General features: G+C 38.0%; 1 protein-coding gene across 13 annotated transcripts in view; it reads left to right on the top strand.

Annotated features, from left to right (window-relative positions):
- The window catches only part of trpm3 (transient receptor potential cation channel, subfamily M, member 3), a 221555-nt gene that overhangs the window by 167105 nt on the left and 33758 nt on the right, over positions 1–20692 (top strand). For 7 of the 13 annotated variants that reach the window (XM_028458380.1, XM_028458381.1, XM_028458376.1 and 4 more), the window contains exons 9-15: positions 1828–1900; positions 7692–7792; positions 7965–8099; positions 8611–8661; positions 16241–16276; positions 16416–16556; positions 20131–20160. In XM_028458380.1, coding sequence (XP_028314181.1) covers positions 1828–1900; positions 7692–7792; positions 7965–8099; positions 8611–8661; positions 16241–16276; positions 16416–16556; positions 20131–20160 — 567 coding nt within the window. The remainder of the gene's footprint in view (positions 1–1827; positions 1901–7691; positions 7793–7964; positions 8100–8610; positions 8662–16240; positions 16277–16415; positions 16557–20130; positions 20161–20692) is intronic. The other 6 variants (XM_028458383.1, XM_028458377.1, XM_028458375.1 and 3 more) reach the window with 1 other exon arrangement.

Below are 20692 nucleotides of genomic sequence, written 5' to 3'. Positions count from 1 at the left end.
TCACATTCTGGTGAGAAAGAAAAAGAGCATATTTTCTGTAGATCTTTCCTTGGACCCACTCTGCACATGTCAAAGATAAACTAAGCCTAACTAAGACTTGCATCTCTGACTGGGGATACGATGTCGGGTGATGCCTGTGACAGACAGCCTAAAGTCTTGGTGGACATTGAGTGTTTAGCAATGCATTCGTTTTTATTGTCATGAGGTTATGGCAGTCTCAGACAGGGGTGTAGAGGTGATTGGGAGACCAGTGTGTGCTTTAACAATCCAAAACCTTTTATAATCATTCTTTTTGAAGACATTTTTCTTACACATAATTGACTTGAAGGGCGACAAAGCTCATCTTCACAGCAGAGGTATTCCACGTCTTGAAATGAGTAAACATTGGGATCCATTTCTTATGATAAGGACTCATCCACATTAGTGAAACAGGCATTATTTTGCTCCTGCAGCAGGCTCATGTGCCAACAAACTGTGTAAAGATGGACGCACATAGCATAAAACTGCTTGAGCAGCAGTGGAAAATATTGCAACTCCCCTTTTGATATTTTTTCAACTCTGCGCTCTAGTTTGTTGACTAAAGTGTTTGATTCAGTACCGTGCATCTGCATGTTTGTTTCATTGCAGGGAGGGAATGTGTCTGCATGATGTTGATTTTACTATTCCAAGAATTCCCAATTTTACTATAACAGTTTGCACCTCTGTGTGCAGCACAAGTGATGCTTTTTATTCTCACACCGGAGCGAGTCTTGATAAAGTTTACGACTCTAAGCACGACCAGGGACAAGGTCTTTTGGAAGTTTCTTTTACTGGCCAGTGCATGGCGATGTAGAGAATCTCAGAGGCTTTTGCCTTCAGTTATCTGTTAAATTCTTTATATTCACCTATCACCGATGCAACCCCATCAACAATAAGATGGAATAAGATTGTCATCTGACAGGTTGTTCCACAGCCAAAGAATAATCCTCACCTGTTCTCATTGTTGTTAGAATTGTATGAGATTGTCCTATATCAAGTCATCATCGCCATCATTAAAGCGAGGGTAGGTGATTTCCTCCAGATACACCTTTTAAGTTTTTGGTAGAAATTGTCTTCATGTCCTGACAGAAATTCAGATGGTATGTGCTCTGAAAAAGGAACGAAGAAAATCTGTCAACTAGCAGTTGTAAACCTGTATTAACTTCGACCAAAAACTAACCGTTTTTTTTTTTTTTTTTTAACCAATCACGTCTCCCTATCTTCTTGCTCGTTCTCGATCCCTCGCATGCACGAGCTCACACAGAAAGCGCGTCACCGCTGACAGAGTTAAAACAGAGTTTTTGGTCACGTTTTTTAACATATATATAGGTTATAAGTTTATTGTTTTCTTACTGCTGAATGAGACATGAGACAACAAAGTTTCTTTTCAGTGAAATTAAACATTGGAGAATGATTAATTTGATACTAAAACTTTGTCACGTGCAGCTGTATTTAACTTTACTATATGTAATATACATTTGTCATATGTATTTATTTTTGTGAATTTGAATCCTGGAAAGTGAATCTGATTTTAGATGGAGCTCATTGGTGACTAGAGTTCCTGAGGACCCCTCACATGGTCCATTAGGGCGACCTGGTGACCATGGGCACCGTAGTGGTGACCCCACTTCTAAATCATTTTTTTTTTTCTTAGTGGATAACTTTTGTCCTTCATTTAGTTACCAAAGAGTACTTCTACTCAGATTATAACTGTGAAAAGAAGGATATAAAACCAGCTGTTCTCATCGGTACACTCACTCTTATTCCCCTCTATCTCTCTCTCTATTTTCCAACTATTCCCATTCCCAGATAACAGTTTTCCGGATGGGGTCGGAGGGCCATCAGGACATTGACCTGGCCATTCTCACTGCATTACTGAAAGGTGAGTGTTTTTCACTGAATGTGTGAACATGCTGCAGTTTGAGCGCCAACAGAAAGTGGCTTCATTTCTTTGATGCCTTTGAAGAATGGTATTATTTGTAAGTGTTGAAAAGGGGAGGATGACACTCTCTGAGAACCTCCTTCGCAACATGTCCTAGTTTAGGTGTCTGTTCAAAGCAAGCGGATTTCACTGCTCAGAAGTCAAAACAAAAACACAACTACAAAAACAGCGTAAAGCGTCTAAGCCCAATAATTCTCCCTTAAACCATACAAACTCATAATACAGCCAATGAGACCAAAGCAAAATGAGGAAATGAGATGGTTGTAGTATTGTTTTATCAAACCAATATCTTGTTTTTTTTCAAACATTAAATGTCATTCTTTAAATGAACTCTCCAGTCATCACTTTTTTTTTTATCATATAACAATGCAAATAAATCTTACACTTGGCTCTCTAAGGCTTTGTATTTTTTCTTGATAGACATAACAGTTTTACACCGTGTGTGCAAAATTCACACATATAGAGACACAACTGTAATAGTTATGTATTTAAATTTATTTTGATTTGTTATTACAATAATAACAATTATTATTACTATACATCAATTTTATATAGCGCTTTTCTGGGTACTCAACATCGCTTTTCAATGAAGGGAACAGTGTTGGGGTTCGGTGCCTGCTCAAGGTCACCTCGGCCGTGCTGGAGAGGTGTCCTGGCACCTCTCCAGCTACCAGAACAACTTTCATTTTTTTGGTCCGCACCGGGGTTTGAACTGGTGACCCTCTGGTTTCCAACCCATGTCCCTACGGATGCCTAATTAGGCATTTCACAAGTCAGCACTGTTGTAAGGAGGTTGTGCTAAGGGAGGCTTACCAACAACTATAGTTTTAAGTCGGTTTCATCCTCTACATTTTCACTCAACTCATGGTTGTTAACTAGAATTATTTAAAGAACCACAAGACTTGCTTAAAATGCTTCAATAACCCTTTTGTATTTACCTATAACTGGCGCTGAGGATGGATGATGGCTGGATGGATGGATGGATGGATGAATGGACAACCATTTATGGTCTTTGCATATAAACTGTGGTGTTGTTTGCAAATGAATTGCCTCTGGAATTGTTCCTTTGAGACAAACAAGCAGTGAAATGTATAGACGTGTAGCTCATCTGGTTCCATCTCCACATATCACACTGAGACACAATAAATGAACAATAAAAGTAAAATAGCGTGTGTGATTTCTCTGGTTTAATTCTATTGGGACATGCCCACGATAAATGTGTTTGTTTTTTTTACTCATTTTTATATTTTTTGCGTTTGGTGTATTTTTCTGTAATGTATGTTTTTTGGAGTCCTTATGTGTATTTTTGTATCTTTCTGTTGTGTTTTTGTGCATTTTTTGTATAGTTATTGTTTTCTGTTGCCATTGTAGTGTGATTCTGGAGTCATTTTGTGTATTTTTGAATCTTTTTTAGTGTAGTTTTGAGCATTTCTGTTGTCATTTTGTGTATTTTTTGTGTAAACATTTAGTTTTGTGTATTTTGAGTCATTTTCATATTTTTGTTGTTGCTTGGTATATTTTTCTGTAATGTTAAACGGAAGTACCAAAAATAAATGAATTTATTTTATTTCATAATTGTGACCATCACCAGCCCTCCCTAAGGAAGGGTAAGAAACACTTTATTATAGGGAGGATATAAAAAGTGAGGGCAGTGTTACACCTAGGTGAGGGGGAAGGGAACAGGGAAGAGGGAGTCAGGGTAGGAAATGGAAAGGGTGAGGAAGAGAAAAAGTTATAGTTGTAGATAGTTATAGAAGTTATAGAGCAAACTGATTATTATTGTGGTGGCAAGTGGAAAACACAAATGGACAAAATGGAAACTTTAACAAATTCCTTTTTTGTTATTTTTTAGTACTTAAACCCACCCATTAAACAGTCTCGCTCCTCCTCATCTTCCGGTGACTCAGCACAGGTTGGGGTTTAATTGCCTTGCTGACGTGCAAATCCCTGGCCGAGAGGCAGCTACCGCCCCCCACGTTCACACCCAAGCTGGCGTGGTGCTTGTTGAAGGCTTGCATTTATTGTGTGTGTATTATTGGAAAAGGTAAAATGAAAGTTGTGATTTATGTTGGGCATGTAAGCGTTTTTGCTTCTGCCTGTTTCAGTCTTGTTATATATTTTTCAATTGTGATTTATGTTTGAGTATTTTTTGAAACAAACAAATAAACTGAAACTGAGACAATCACAAATTCACGCTGGGCTCTTACAAGTTACTCAATTGTAAAGCACAATACAAGATCTGTGAAAATCAACCTGTAGATAAACGCTAGCTGTCATTCCTCAGTCCTACCAGACAAATATATATTAACAAGCTCACTCAATTTGTAGCGTTTTTTATTGTGGATAATTAATTTTCTGTTTTCTCTCCGGTTTCGAATGAACACCTCAACTGCTTAAACTCACACAGGGTTTTTTCAATCTATACTTTCGATTAGTTGTTCAATAGCTTTTATTGATCATTGGGTTTTTTGTCTTCAAGAATGTGACACGCACGCACACACACACACATGCCCACACACACACAGATGTTTCCTTTGGGACTGTTTAGCAATTCAGAGCAGATAATGGATGACCCCAAGAATTATTCTTCTGAGACATTTTAGAAGTGGTTTGCAGAGAGACAAAGGGAAACATTCCTCTAATGATGCATGCCAAACAGCTGAGAAACACAATGTCTTTTGTCCTCACATGACTTCCTGATGATTGTCTCAATCTCAGGTTCTTTCTTTCTTGGTGCATCACATTCTTCATGTATAGTACTTGTCCTGCTTGTGTAACTTGCCGATGTTTGTATTGAATGAATAAAAATGTGAATTTCAAAAAGTAAGAGAAAGCTGAAAAAAAAATAAAAATAAATAAATCCAGCTTAAGGGTTGGTTCACATTTGGGTTTCCCTTTGTTGCACAGAATATGAAACATTTTAAAGCTTTCAGTCTAGAATGACATCAGTCACATCCTGCCTGTAAGCTTTTTAAAACACTGGATTAGACTTCCTCACCAGAGAACAGAGCTCTTGCCTGAAGCTCAGCAATACACATTTGAGCGAAGGGAGGGATTGGAGAGATGTGGGAGAATGGTAGAGTAATATGCAGGATGTTGGTGAGGAGAGTTGGAAGTAATTGATTGCGTGCTTTCCGAGGTAGTCGGTGTACTGAAGTAAACCTACCTGAAGGCAGAACAAGGGACATCATGAATATTTTCTAAAGCGAGGCCATGGCTTTTAATATACGCATAAACCTCCTCTAAAGCTATTGATAATGAGCTCTGCATCTTAATAGCCAGACTGTGCCTGAACTCACACCATTAAGCTCCAGTGATTACACACAGACCTGTGTAATATGATATTTAGTGAGCTTAATAAAAATGACACCACCTTGTCAACGGCTGAAAGAGTTTTCTTGCTTTATATTTGAGTGCATTTTTCAGGATTTGCTCCAGTTTATTCATTCATTATTTAATTTGAATGTCTAATCAAATCATAACTTATCGAACTGGATTCATGTTACTACCAGTGACGCGCCGTGAGCACTAGGGTAGGGTAGGCAGGGCGTTCCAAATCGAGACCACCAATGTCAACACCATTGACAATATCGTATGTTTCTGCTGGCAAGTGTTAATTCAATTCAATTGAACTTTATTTGTATAGCGCAATTTACAACAAAGTCAATGCACTTATCAAAACATAAAATTCATAATAAGAAAGAAAAAACCCAACAAGATCCACATGAACAAGTATTTAGCCATCTAACAAAATCAACATCGTAAAACACCATTAAAGAAACAAACATTAACATTAATCATTATAACCTCCATACTCTCCCAACAAAATATATCTCATGCGCATCGTTGTTTGTGTTGGAAACACAGAAACACAACAACAACAACTCGGAACAGCCTCAGTGAGGCGCGTCCACTTTTGTACCATTCACTGTAGAAAATGCAAACACTTTTCTGACCTTATCTTTGCTGAAGCTCTGGTATCTCAGGTGTTGGTCTCCCATCTTTTAAAAGCTGTCGTTTTTCCTCAAAAAAAGTTTCTTTATCGTGTCTAGCGCTATCATCCTGACTGCAGTGTTATCTTGCCCGCTAGCTAGGGAACGTAGCAGCAGCGGTCACGTGATATCAATTCACTAATATACTGTGAACTTAGGTATAGCATTTAACACAGCACGGTTATGTCCAAAGGCAGCTCTCTACGCAGCCTTGTCATCTTGGGGAACTGACTGTGCATGCGCAAACACATAAAAGCACGCTATGTAAACAGAGGCAGAGCAGAAACCTGCCTTTGAGAAGGGGTGTGGCCTCCTCCTGCCTTACAGCGGTTAGGAAATAGCGATGTTTAGCAATTTGGGCTACGAAAAGCACAAAATGCTGACACTTTCAAACGTATAGGTACTGTAGGCTATCGGAAATTGAAAAATAAATAATTTATAATTATATTATAATTAAAACAAATAATCAAAATATCAATTCACCCCTGGATAGGCACTGCCTACCTTGCCTACCCTGACTGCACGTCACTGGTCACTACCTTTAGTTTATAACGGTTTTGACAGACAGCTGAAGATGGAGTAGTTTGTCACTCAGCCATTAAGTCAGCCATCAAGCCTTTTATCAGGGTTATTGAAGTTGTGAATGTCACTCCAGATTCACTCCCTCCACTCTATCCTGTAACAAGGATGTAGAAGGGGATGGACCAATGACAGGAGAATGAATGCTTTCTCTGTAAAAAATAATATTGATTTTACGTAAGATTGGAAGTTTGAAGCACTGGATCTGGAAAATGCCTGGAGAATGCATCACTTTACGGCAGTCACATGACCACAGACTTGGAAATACTCATTGGGCTAAGGCTTTTGTTAGTATATTTCGACCTGTTCGACTCCTGGTCATGGCCTGCAAAAAGCAAAGCAAGCAAAAAGTTTAAAACTGCTTCTGAGGAGACTAAAAAGATGCCGCCAAGACCCGGCCCCCTCCGCCAATCCGCCTTCCGTCCGGCGTCGGACACCGCCCCGCACATGCCGGGTCGCCCGTCCCCCATCCGCCCCGACCCCAGGCGAATGGGGCTGACGACGGCGGCGAGGCCAGGGAGTGGGGCGTCATCAACGCGGCGAGGAGGGCGGCGGTGGCGGCTACTCCTCCGAGCCCAGCCCCACTTTGCACCCCAGCCCTTAGAGCCAATCCCTATTCCAAAGTTACTGGTCATACACAATCAAAAGACGAGGGAGGCTGGTCCGACTGACTGTTTGTTGATTTTTGCGAAAGTTACAGGTCTAGCGCCCTAATGGCCAAAAGTTACACAGTGTGCCATTAATGACCATATAATTATGATTAAGAGTGGAATAATACTCACACATACTGTGTAATCAACTTCACTTGATACACCAACTTGCACACATACAATGCTGATGCCAAAGTAACCTGTGTACAAGCTCCATCTTCCTTTGCCAAGTCATCTGAAGCTAACGTCGTCACCAGATTCAGTATTTGATTAGACTTTGACCAGTATAAAGGATCGGCGGACAACTGTTGGAGTAGGCAAGCGTTCTGAATCAACATCAACTTGTATTCTCAAACTTGGTCTCAATTTGTGCAAGTTCTATTAAAATGCATCAAAGACTTTCACTGTCTATTACAATATAAACTGTCCATCACAACTTTTCACTGGGGTAACATACCTTCATTTTATCAAATGAAACTGCCATTTTTTTTTTAACTCTCCCCACACCAGGTGCCAACGCTTCAGCTCCGGACCAGCTGAGTTTGGCTCTAGCTTGGAACAGAGTGGATATCGCACGCAGTCAGATCTTCATCTATGGTCAACAATGGCCTGTGAGAAACATTGTATTTTACAAAATATGCCATGTATTATACTATTTTTAACATTTTTATTTTGTAGTAGTAATTTGATAAATGAAAGCATGGAGTTGTGTTTGTAATAGCTGTAACCCTGGCAGTTTGATTCAAAGGTTGGCTTATTGAAGCTGTCATATTCTGGTTCTAGGTTGGTTCCCTTGAGCAGGCGATGCTCGATGCCTTAGTTTTGGACAGAGTGGATTTTGTAAAGCTGTTGATTGAAAACGGAGTCAGCATGCATCGTTTCCTCACACTCTCGAGACTGGAGGAGCTCTACAACACGGTAATAACACACTGGGAACATGCTGTATATCTCTTTATTTAATTATTTATTTATTTACAGAATAGAATAACCCATCCCACCCCAACCACTGTCCCATACATTCATACCACAACCACAATCATCCGCACATTCATTGTGTTGTGACAGGAAAGCAAAATAGAGATAGAAAAGGTGCACAAAACAAACAAAAATTAATAACAGAATGAAAAATAAAATAAAATCAATAATAATAATTAAAAATCAATAAGCAAATTACAACACAATTACCAAAACATTTATAACATAACAAATGGCACACCTTTAAGAAAGCACACCTAATAACTATATCTCTAACTCAAGTAAGCAAACATTCCATTTCTTTTCATGCTCAGTTATTCTGTTGTTATTTGTTGCTATAATTGTTTCTAGCATATACTGAGGATGAAATGTATTCTTAAAGTGGTTTATACATACATTTGATATAGTTTTAGCTTCAAAAATATTACTGACTCTTTCCCACTTTATTCCACAGCGGCACGGACCATCAAACACCCTCTACCACCTCGTCAGAGACGTTAAAAAGGTATGACTATCACTGCCGCTCTGAAGTCTGTGGCTGTTTGGGCACAATCTGTGGGAATGTTGTTTAAAAAGAGAGCGATGTTAGAAGTTTAGTTGCTTTTTGTGGTTTGTGTTTGCAACTCTGTTTGCATTAGCGTGCGTGTGTGTGTGTGTGTGTGGGAGGGGTTGGGGGGGGGGCAGTGTTTTTATAGTCCTAGTTGTTGTTAACTGCAAATAGAGGCCGGCTTTTCTCTTTCAGCTGGAGTTGCAGGCTGCAGTGGCTGTGTAGAGCTATGCACGGCGCTCATCCTTCTCATTGCTCCTTAGCATTGTTTCCTTTCTCTATGGCACTCACTGTTGTAAACAAATAGCACGCATTAAACATTGTTTTATCCACAGAGCAGAACTCGAGCAGTCAGTGCACACTGAACAGCAGCCTGCGTGCCCGCTGAACGAGGGCTATATTTGTACAAATATAGTGTATTTGTACAAAACGAAAATATCTTAATTCAGTGGTAACTTTATCCACCTTATTCTGAGCTCCCATTATCATGAGCATGAGTTATAGAAAGCACTTACTGCCCTAGGGTCCATGCAAACAAGTTACCCTTTGACACCAAATTCTCCCATTGAAATAATATGTGAATAAAATAAAGGAACATCATCTTCAATACATTATTGGCAGTGTTGGGTTAGTTACTGTAATACATTTGTAATACATTTTATATTACTAGTTACAGGCATAAAAACACAACATATTTGTACATACTTTAAATGACTTTTAGCTAATTGCACATGTATGCTCTGTGAAGCCATTTCAAAAAACACTAATCCAATTACACTGATCCCATTACAGAATAATGTCTACATATGACACCACAAAACACTTTCCTTTTAAATAACAATATGCAAACAAAAATGTATTTATTGAACAAAAAACAGAAAAAAAAGCATTAATGTTCAGGTATGATTAGGTATGAATGAATGAATTTGAAATCGTGAGATTAATTCCACCTTACAAATGAGTAGTCCGTTTCCATGGCCATGCGTTATGATTTGCAACAGTCCGTTCTGCAGGAAGGAAGTCGGTGCAGAGGTTCTTCTTCTACGCCGCAAAAATGTTTAAAATTTACGTTTTTTTTTTTTTTTTTTTTTTTTATTTTCATTGAAATATGAGTGGAATTCATTAAAGTCTCCATGTATCTCTTGCGTTACTGAGATGGTAACGAGTAATATATTGCTGATTTTTCAGTAATGCGTATTATATTATTGCGTTACTTAAAAAAGGAAAAATATATTACAATAACTTGTTACTTTTGTAATGTGTTACTCCCAACACTGATTATTGGTGATAACAGTACCACCTATTGTCCTTAGAGGAGAGGGTGATCGTACAATGTTGCAGATTAATCTGAGAAGCTCGGAGTCATACATTTTTTTTTAGTAGTAGTATTGGTCACCATCGCTGTTGATAACAAACATATGCCGTACACATATGTTTTCCTGCACCTGTTTGTTGATCCCACATGCAGCCTTGGGTAAATTGTGCAGCCTCAATGTAAAAGCACAAACTGACTTCAAAAACACTTTAATGATGGAAAATTACACAAAACTGCAAAAAAAAAAAAAAAAAAAAAAAAAAAAACAAATTGACTCCAAAAACATACAAAAACTCAGAAAAATGTATATATTTCTGATTTGTTTGTATTTTGTTCTTTCTTGTTCTTTGCACCAACCACCAAGTTAAATTTCTAGGACTGTTTTTAAACTATACTTGGCGGATACAACTTTTCTGATTATGATTCTAAAACTTTTCTGAAAAGTATGACAAAAATGCACAAATTTACCCAAACAACACACAAGACAAAATAACAGAATATATACATATAACCAAACTAATAAAGAAAATATACAAAGTGACACTGAAAATACAAAAAATTACACAAAAAATACAAACCATTACACCAAAGTTACACAAAAAGACACCATAGAAATGCCCACAAATCACTCCAAAAACACAAAATGACCACAAAAATACACAAAATGAAACAAAAACAGACAAACTCTGAGTTCTTTCCTGTATTAAAGGGGCAGTATTTGAAAAAAAATCATTTTTTAATGGTTTTGCCACAGTAATATACATTCATTTAGCCTCATTCAGAGGGCAAAAGTTGAAAAAGTTCTGTTTCCTCCCTGCCTTATTATTCCACATTTTGTAAAAGGTCAGCTACAAATGGGCGAGTTGGATTTTTCTCACTCCTTGACGTCATGTAGTGGAAACTCCTCCTCCTGACAATCCTGGCTCCTCCTACCCTAAGTACGTGAGCTCCTCACTCTCAAACTACCTTAGAGCTAAAACAAACACTGCAGTTTAAAGAAAATACATTATACTTTAGTGTCATATATGCAAAGCTACATACCCGAAATGTGCTCTCTGCATTTAACCAATCCCTGAGGAGCAGTGGGCAGCAACGGTAGCACCTGGAGCAGTTCCATTTTTAGAACCTGTTATATTGCCTCGTATCGCCTTTGACTTGATCTGACGTGTTTTTGACACAATGCGACGCATTCTCACCTTAAATGCACTAATCCTGTAGGTAATAGAGATGAGGAGGAGAAGAAAGTGACTTAGCAGCTTAACACTCCTGTGAGTGTTTAAAGCAGCTGAATGAATCCGCTGCTGCTGCTGAGACTGACTCACAATCACAATAGACGCTTAAATAGCCATGTGTTTTACTGTAATGTGCAGTTTTTTTTTTGGATGAAAACAATAACAACAGTGTGTGGAAAGCAAAAAGAAAATTGCTTTGGTGATCACTGATCTTGATCGCAAGAGCGAGGCATGAATATGTGTAAGTAGGCCGCAAAACAGCCTGTTTATAGAACTGCTCAGAAAATCACTTTTTAGAGGGCTAAAACCACAAAAAACAAGTTTGGGAAAATAAACCTCAAATACTTTGTTGTTGGGATTCTTAGAACAAATGAAAAATAGCATAATACTAGACCTTTAATGCTCAGATTGCTCATTATTGTTCTGAGAGCAAATCTGACAGTGGTCAATGATAAGAGCAATCCTTTCTCATTTTAATGTTGAAAATACTGCTTATTAATGCTACATTTTAGCTTCCTCTCTGGTTGTTAGCACCTTTTTGATGCCTAAAATGAGTTCATAAAATGGGTTGTAGCACTTTGAGCAGGAGCTCGTTACATTTAAATTTACATGATGGCTCTTGGGAATAAGGTGGATACAAACTACTGGCTGACTCTAAAGCAACAAAATGCATTCCAATGTACTTTCACCAGGTGGTTATTGCTGTGTTAAGAGGTTCAAATAGTGAAACATAAAATGTCAGAATTTAAGAAAACACTACTTTTCCCTGATAAACAACCTGGGTGTCACCTTCTGCTTGTATCTACTCTCCAATTTGAGTGATCTCACTGTTGGGAGATAATGGAGAGGGCAGCAGCAACACTATTCACACTTATAATTAACATCATACTTTTCCCATAATGCTCAGTGATTTTGAATGCTGCAAAGTCTAAAGGGCCTTTCTCAACCTCCTTCAACTCTGTAAACAAATCCCTAATTTCAGAGAGAATTTACGATTTAGTGTTAAAGCATGTGACTTCCCACTATCTCATTTCACCTCAACATATTGTGTGTGCATGGCGATTTATTACTGTTCTTTTTTGCAGAGCCGTGTGTACCATGGCTTAGTTTAGCTGAGTGTTTTTGTGTCTTTGTTGTATCGTTGTATGATGTTGATTATAGATTAATCATCAGGTCGGTCTCCATGTCATCACTGTTACCCTGCTCTTTCCCATTATTCTTTTCTAACTGGCAGTTAATATTTTAATTCAGATCAAAGGTGCAGTGTTCATATCACCGGTATGCACCAGTGCCGATTGCCGTCACGTTTAATTGAATTAGTATCAAAGCTCAACTGAGACTCTGGAGAATCGGAAACACTGGCTTGTGGACTGTTGCTGCTTGTGTGTGTTTTCTCACAAAACAAATGAATGACATTGTTTAATGGTCAAGGGTCTTATATCCGTTATCTATGGTGCTACCTGATTCTGCAAATTTGCAAAAGTATGTGTAGCATTTTAACCGAGAGAGAATAAATCCCTCGAAGATGCGTTTAATAAATCTCAGCTCTAATCTTCTTACAGCTGTTTTGACAGCAAACAACTTCTACACTAAAGCATCTGGTGCTCCTTTTAAACACTGAGGTGAGAAAGCATCATAAACCCACTGCAATTACGCAGGGAATATAAATCAACACATCGTCTGTACTGCAACACATTAATGCCTGAAGAAATGCGCAAAATAAACTAATATGGATTTAATAAACCACAATCACTTTTAATGAGCTCACCTGACCTTTGACTTTGTACAATATTCAGAGCTTACATGGATATGATAAGAATTAAACCATTAATATATATGCTTATTAAACAAGTAGCATTAGTAAAAAAACCTAAATGCTGCCATACCTGATTTCCTCCACCAAGCAGTTAATATTTTCAGCGGCTTTTATGTAATTATTTATTTCTTAGCAGCTTTACTTCAAAAGCACTTTACGGATTTTGACAAAGTCTTTACCTAAGACAGACCTTACACCATAGAAGATTTCATTGAATTGTGTAGGGGATATTAATCAATAAACTGATTCTAGATCAGTTTAATAAAATTAAAAAAAAGAAGTCCCTATTTCTTACCATTGGAAAAGTTAGTATTGACTGATCTTTATGAAAATTTCACTCAGTTATATCAGGTTTGTTCCTCAATTACCCAAACGAGTCTCATCCGGAATAGATCCGGATTGGGGATTTCATTGCAATTTTTTCAAAAAAACATTTGGACCTACATTATCGTTAATAATGGGACTTTAAAGTGTGAATGATCTTTGTACCATGATTCGGTGTCACGGTCTGAGTTTGTAACCGTAGCAGTCATGTACTGCAATTGTACCCGTGCTAGATTTGCCATACTCCATGCGCACATTGTCATACTGAGATTGCAATGATATCTTAGTTTTATTTCACATTAATACACACATAAACACACACACACACACATATATATATATATATAATTTTTCTTTTTTATTTCAGTTATTTCAAGTTATTTGTCAGTGAAGTGCATTTTATGCCAAAAATTGTAGATCATACTGAAATTGCTGTACTGGATTTGTCATACAGGGATTGCTGTACTGATTTTTAAAAATGCTTAAGAATGTATGATTGTCATGATCAGTCGCTAATTGATATGCTAATTGTTTTTTTTTTTTGTATTGAGTTATATTATAATCATGTTTTTAGTTACCAAAAAGCACAGCAGAAGTAGCAAACATTATTTTTCCAATAACATTAACTTTGGACAATAACTTTGAAATTGAATGAACAATCTCAGCAGAACGGAAGTAGCAAAAATTCATTTTCTGGTAGTGCGCATGCCCAGATACAATCTCAGCATGATGCAAATTCAGACCGTAACACCAGATCACTGATCCAGATAAATGCCAGTATCTGGCAAAGGATATTTGGCACTTGGTAAAGGATTGTGCTCTCTCTGAGTGCTCTTGTTTATTGAGTCGTAAAACACAAAAAACAAGTGTACTGAAAATGTTCTGGCTGTTAATGTCAAATGCTAGTGGCAAAAGTCAGACACACTTGAGTTAGAGATTGTGGATAGCCTCAAGAGGCCTTTGCAGTAAAAAGTAAGCTCGCAGATTCCATGAAGTGCTTTTGTTCTAACGATTCTATGCAGAACAAAACCCATCAAAAAGGAATAAGTAGGACAGAGGGAATGATCAGGACCTCACATCAAATTGCAACAGAGTGGATTGGTGTCAGCGTGGGTGTAAAAAACGTATAAAGTAACCGGTGCAGTGACGTGCCGTGACCACTAGGGTTGGGTAGGCACGTTGCAAATCGAGACCACCAATGACAATTTCATATGTTTCTGCTGGCAAGTGTTAATTCAATTCAAATCAATTTTATTTGCATAAAGCAATTTCCAACAAAATCAGCTCAATGTGCTTATCAAAATATAAAATTCATAATAAGAAAGAAAAACTTCAACAAGATCCACATGAACAAGCATTTAGCCATCTAACAAAATCAACATTGTAAAACACCATTAAAGAAACATAAACATTTATTAAATATACCCTCCATACTCTCCCAACAAGATACTGTATATCTCATGACACGGCAGCGCATCCGTTGTTTGTGTTGGAAACACAGAAACACAGAGAAAAAGACAACAACAAAAATTCGGAACAGCCTCAGTGAGGATCATCCACAAAGCCAATTCTTTTTGTACCATTCACTATATAAAATATGAAACACTTTCTGACCTTACCTTCTCTGAAGCTCTGGTATCTCAGGTGTTGGTCTCCCATCTTTTAAAAGCTGCCGTTTTTCCTCAAAAAAAAGTTTCTCTATCATCTCTGGCGCTGTCATTCTGCCTGTAGTGTTATCCCTCCCACTAGCTAGAGAACGTAGCAGCAGCGGTCACATGGCATCTATTCACTAATGTACTGTGAACTTACGTATAGCATTTAGCATAGCGCGGTTACGTCCAAAAGCAGGTCTCTAAGCTGCCTTTGGACGTAAATGGTTGTCATCTTGGGGACCTGACTGTGCATGCCCAAACACGTAAAAACACACAATGGGAACTGATGCAGAGGAGCAACGTGCCTTTGGGAGGGGGCGTGGCCTCCCTCTGCCTTACAGTGGAGTGAAACTGTGCAGCTGTTCCAGGAAATAGCGCTGTTTAGTAATTTGGGCTATGAAATGCACAAAATGCAGAAACTTTCAAACGTATAGGTACTGTAGGCTATTGGAAATTGAATAATAAATAATTTATAATTATATAATAATTAAAACAAATGATCAAAATATCAATTCACCCTTGGGTAGGCACTGCCTACCTTGTCTACCCTGACGGCACGTCACTGAACCGGTGCATCTCAAAGGATCAGAGAATGCCAGGATCATGACTGCCAGGTCTCAGTTGATGTTGAGGGCAGCTGCTGTGGACATGGTTATAGTCCAGACTTGAAATAACTTCTGTTTCAATAATGATTCTCCCCTCCAGCCTTCATAGCTGCCTGTCTGTCTGTCTTTCCATGCTACTGCCGCTCACTTCCAGGCTAATTTTCACTTACATTTTCTCTTCCTCTCTTCAAGACTGCAATGCTCATCAATACGAAGATAGATAGAGTTACAATGGTATAAACAGGCTTTGTAATCACCTAATTAAAAAATTGCATTCCATTTTTTTTTATTCAAAAGCTCTAATAGTGTCTCCAGCTCAGAGTTCAGAAGAAAATGCCTGAGGATTGTCATTCTCCTCGGCACTGCTACTAAGTTTAAATTGTTTTTAAACTTGTATTTTTCCTCCAAAGAGAAACCAAAGTAACATTCAGAATAGAAATGAAAACAGAACCACAGTGTGGTTGAGATAACTCTTTAATAAAAAAAAAAAAAGACTTGAAGAGAGATCTTGCCTGAGAAAGTCTGTGTGTCTCATTTCCGCTGCTCTTGCTTATCGTGTGGTTTACTCACTGACATTGTGTGTTCTTTCCAAGCGAGAATATCCAGGGTTCAGTTGGATCTACTTCAAGGTGAATCTGATAATCCTGTTTTCTTTCATAGCCAAAAAGAGTTTGATTTGGATTTTGTGAAGTGACTATGTGTGAGTGAGTTTTCCACTATGCCATGCTTTGTTGGCTTTGTTGCCTTTTGACACCGTCTGGTTTTTAGGGAAATCTACCACCTGACTACAGAATCAGCCTCATCGACATCGGACTGGTCATTGAATACCTCATGGGCGGTGCGTACAGATGCAACTACACCAGGAAGAGATTTCGGACTTTGTACCATAACCTTTTCGGACCCAAAAGGGTGAGTGAAATTTCCTCCTCCTCAGCGTTTACAGACTTTATAATTTTCAGCTTTGATGTCAGTGATTAAAGATGAATTTTTGTGACAAGAACTTCATGATCAAGATTGTCCTCCAAGGGCATGATGTGTAATATTTGAAAAACATCTTCATCAATAAAATTTACCATCATGGAATTATAGGCTCAAGGATAAACTTAATCTTTCTGAGACAATGTGGTAATGAAGAGACACGTGGTCATGTTCTCATGTTACATGTGACTTTTGATTATAAAAATGAGAGATGCTCAATGATGATGATCAGAAGAAATTGAATACATTTACTCCAAACCTAGTAAAGTCTCAGAGAAATAAATAAATAAATTCAGTTTGTAACACAATTTTGCAAAACCTGTTAGAAAAAGGTAATGCAAAAAAACTACAGGAACAATTATAGCTGCTGTGCAGCCACTAGCGGAACAAATCAGAGCCAGGCTGGGGGCGGGGCAAATGACCGGACCCTTTAAACCCAAATAATAAAGCTCATGATAACATAATTTTACAACATACACATGCCCGCAACAGCGGGGCTAACAAGCTTCCACACCACGGAGAGCAACTGTCATTTTGAAGTCCATCAAACAGACATGAAGTATAACAAAACAAGAGAACATCAAAAACATTAGGCTACATGGTCAGTCACTCATATTAAAACAACACACATTCAAAGCAATTCAGCACCACGGATAGCGGCCGCTTTATTTTGACACCCACTTCAACCATTTCAACTCAGGGCCTGTATCGGTAGCTATAAAGTGTAATAAAACTGGCACAGCTTCCCACATGTTCACAAACGATATTTCAATATGAAGTACTATAGACCTACTCACCACTATTTGAAGGGCATAGGCGAGCCTTGCACTCCGATAACTCATCCCTGATGCTCTGTATGTCCATTTTCTTTGGTCTCTTATTCTTTATGGACAACATGACAAGTCTCAGCATCAGTCATTGGAGAGCCCGTCTTCTCCAGCTCCCCTGTGCGATGGTCGAGGCCCGGCTCCCTTAAGTCCTACCTCCAAAGGGGCCCAGGCCAGGCGCCCATGAAGCCCCGCCCCTGTGTCTGAGCAACAAGCAAAGTGTAGGAAGATGGAAACGGTGGCATTGTAATGTGAATTTTACATCATTTGAGTCTTGAACTCACAATTTCGGGGGAAAAGAGATGATTCTCTGTCTCACTGAGTTAATTAGCAGGAGATAACTCTGTGTTAGATATGTTAAAACTTCTTTGAACTCGTTATAGGAATTCTACAGCTGCAATGATTAGTCAATAAATCAGTAAGTCAAACACATAATGAATCCACAACTATTTCATAATGTCGCATCCTCTATGTCACTGAGATAATTAGCACATGAAAATGTCACCCATGTCACATATAATAAGCTAGTCACCTGTGTGCAAGACACCAGCTGTTAGCGATTGAAGGCAGATGTCAAACGGTTGTCAGAAATTCAGTTATTAACACAGAAATCCAAAAATACATATATTGCTTCCAGACAGCATGGCTATGTTGGCCATTTCTTTTTAACAATTATTTATTGGCTTCATAAGTGGAAAAAAACAATGTTTCAAAATGCCATCTTTACATTGAGTCTCCAATTGTTAGAATAAGAGCAAAATTCAAAATTCTGTCAAAAAATTACCTTTTTTTAACTACAATTCTGATATTGTCCAAACAAAATCAACAGTGACTCCAAAATGCTTCTTTTTTTTTTTAATTCACATTGGAAATGTATTTTGCAAGACTTTGAAAGTGTATGTTTACAGTAAAACATTTTGAGGCATTGTAGGCTCAGTTTTTGATGAGTCAACAATTTGTGTGGATCATTAGTGTTAGAGTCTGAAGATATGCTGAAGCAAATTCAGTAGCCTGGCCCCTAATGAAGAAGATCTACACTCACCTAATGGTCTGATCACCTACGCAACAATCCCAGATGGACTACATTTATTGCGTTAATTTATCTGCATATTTTATGTGATAGTGTGTTATTCAAGCACTGCTCAGAGATTAAACTGGCTTCCTGCTTTATTCATCACTATATCACAGTGTCAGCAAAACGGTGGACACTTGATGCAACAAATCATCCATCAATCTCATTGGCTTTACATCACGTGCCATAATGAACTCTAGAAAACATGTACTTCACTGCGACCCTTAGAAAACCTCATCTCACTGATTAGTTCACTCAACCTAATCCAAGAATTTGATGATGCAACAGTCTTCCCCCCCACGTGAGGACTTTGATCATGTTCTGTTGCTTGTAAATCTCTCGTCGTGCATCAGTGAGTTACAGCTTACTGTAAGTTCACGGCTGCCTGGGAAACAACGTTTTTGCACTTGTTTCGACGGTCACGTTTGTGTAGGAAGTGTGCATATTTCAGCCTGTGTGAGGCTGCATGGCAACAACAACGAAGCTGGAAAGATGTAGATAATGTGTGAGCAAAGACAGGACAGAGACCACAAGACAGTCAAAAGCAGAGCAGCAGCAAAAGAGACAGTCTCCGAAGGCAGTCTACTGTGGCTGAGATTGGGATTTTCTCGATTTGTAAAAAGAAAAGGTGCTTGATGACAGACACTTGCATGCACAACACACGCATTCACATGTTCGCTATAGGAAAACGCTTCAAAACAGAGGCTGGTATCACAATCTCCCACTGGAAACCTGGGTTATTTTTACCAACTCTGATGATGGTTTATGAATGCATAATTCATACATGCCTGCTTTGATACAGATATACAGTTCTGTACCAAATGCACTCTTCTTTATTCAAACAGGCTGTTATGGATTACTGTGACACACAATTGTGAATATTTGCTTTGTTGTGCATCAATATGGATATTTTTCATTGCCTGCATTGCTTTAATGCTTACGTTACAATCTAATGGTTGTCAATTGTGAAAATAAAATATACTTGAAAAACATCATTAGAATATAAATGATATACCTGGCTTGACTTTAATAGAATTTTAATTTATCCTGTCTAAAGTTATAGATAATTATTGTTTGACAGTGTTGCAAAAGCATAACCTGGTTCCAATATTTATTATTCTTATTTGAGCTTATTTTGAATTATCTGCAGTAAATCAAAGTTTATCTGATGCCTTGAGTGTAATTCTTAATTAAAAACATTTGCTCTGCAACAGCATTCTCAAACTAATGTGGGCAACCAAAACATCCTGGACCCATCAATATATATTACACTGTTGGTATTTAATATCACTTGGCTTTTTCTGATTGTTTATGAAATACATGGACATCAGTTAATGTGAATCTGACTTGAGGAAAACAGATTTTCCTGTGTATCTTAGTGATCTTCTAAATCTCTTGGTTTTTGGGCTGGCTATTGATATTTACAGTCATTTGAAATTAAACGGTCTGTGATGGACTTCACTGTGGCTAACCACTGATGTTTCCCTATCATACAATCATAACTACTCAGCTAAAATGCCAGTTACATAATATGATTCCTTTGTTTTGGAGTATATTGTGCATTTTATTGGACAAGGTCTGGCTAATCTTTTTGTTGTATTCACAGCCAAAAGCCCTGAAACTGCTGGGAATGGAGGTGAGTTGCTGTTCTTCTCACTTATTGAATCTTTATTTAGCTTCACTTTCAAGTCTCCCCACCTTAAACAAGTGTAAATTCACTCTGAGTACTGCTCAGCTAAACAGTGAGTGTGTGCTGTTCAAATCGTACTGGACCTTCGGGTATATTTATTTGTTGAATGGATAAACAGTGAATTAATGAATTATTCTAAACAATTTCTAAATTAAGAAATAATAGCGAAATGGTCCTGAAATGTAAATGCACATAACAGTTATTCATATACAACCTTTACTCGAAACAGATCTACCTGAACTAACAGAATTATATAACATGGTGATCATGCTCACTTTTGTGTACACATGATAAATCAACATCATAAAGCATTCATTTCTGTGTGTATCCCTATGGTACTAATGTCTAACATGCATGACTGTCTATTCTCTGTGTGTCTGCTGTACAAAAGGAGTGTCTGCTGGTTTGGTTGGAAAAAAAATCTATAACAAAGCTTTTATTGGACAGAGTTGTGTAATTTAATTAATTCAAATTGTCT

The sequence above is a fragment of the Gouania willdenowi genome, chromosome 9, assembly GCF_900634775.1.
Source record: "Gouania willdenowi chromosome 9, fGouWil2.1, whole genome shotgun sequence".
NCBI classification, from domain to species: Eukaryota; Metazoa; Chordata; class Actinopteri; order Blenniiformes; family Gobiesocidae; genus Gouania; species Gouania willdenowi.
This window is presented reverse-complemented; position numbering and strand designations above follow the sequence as displayed.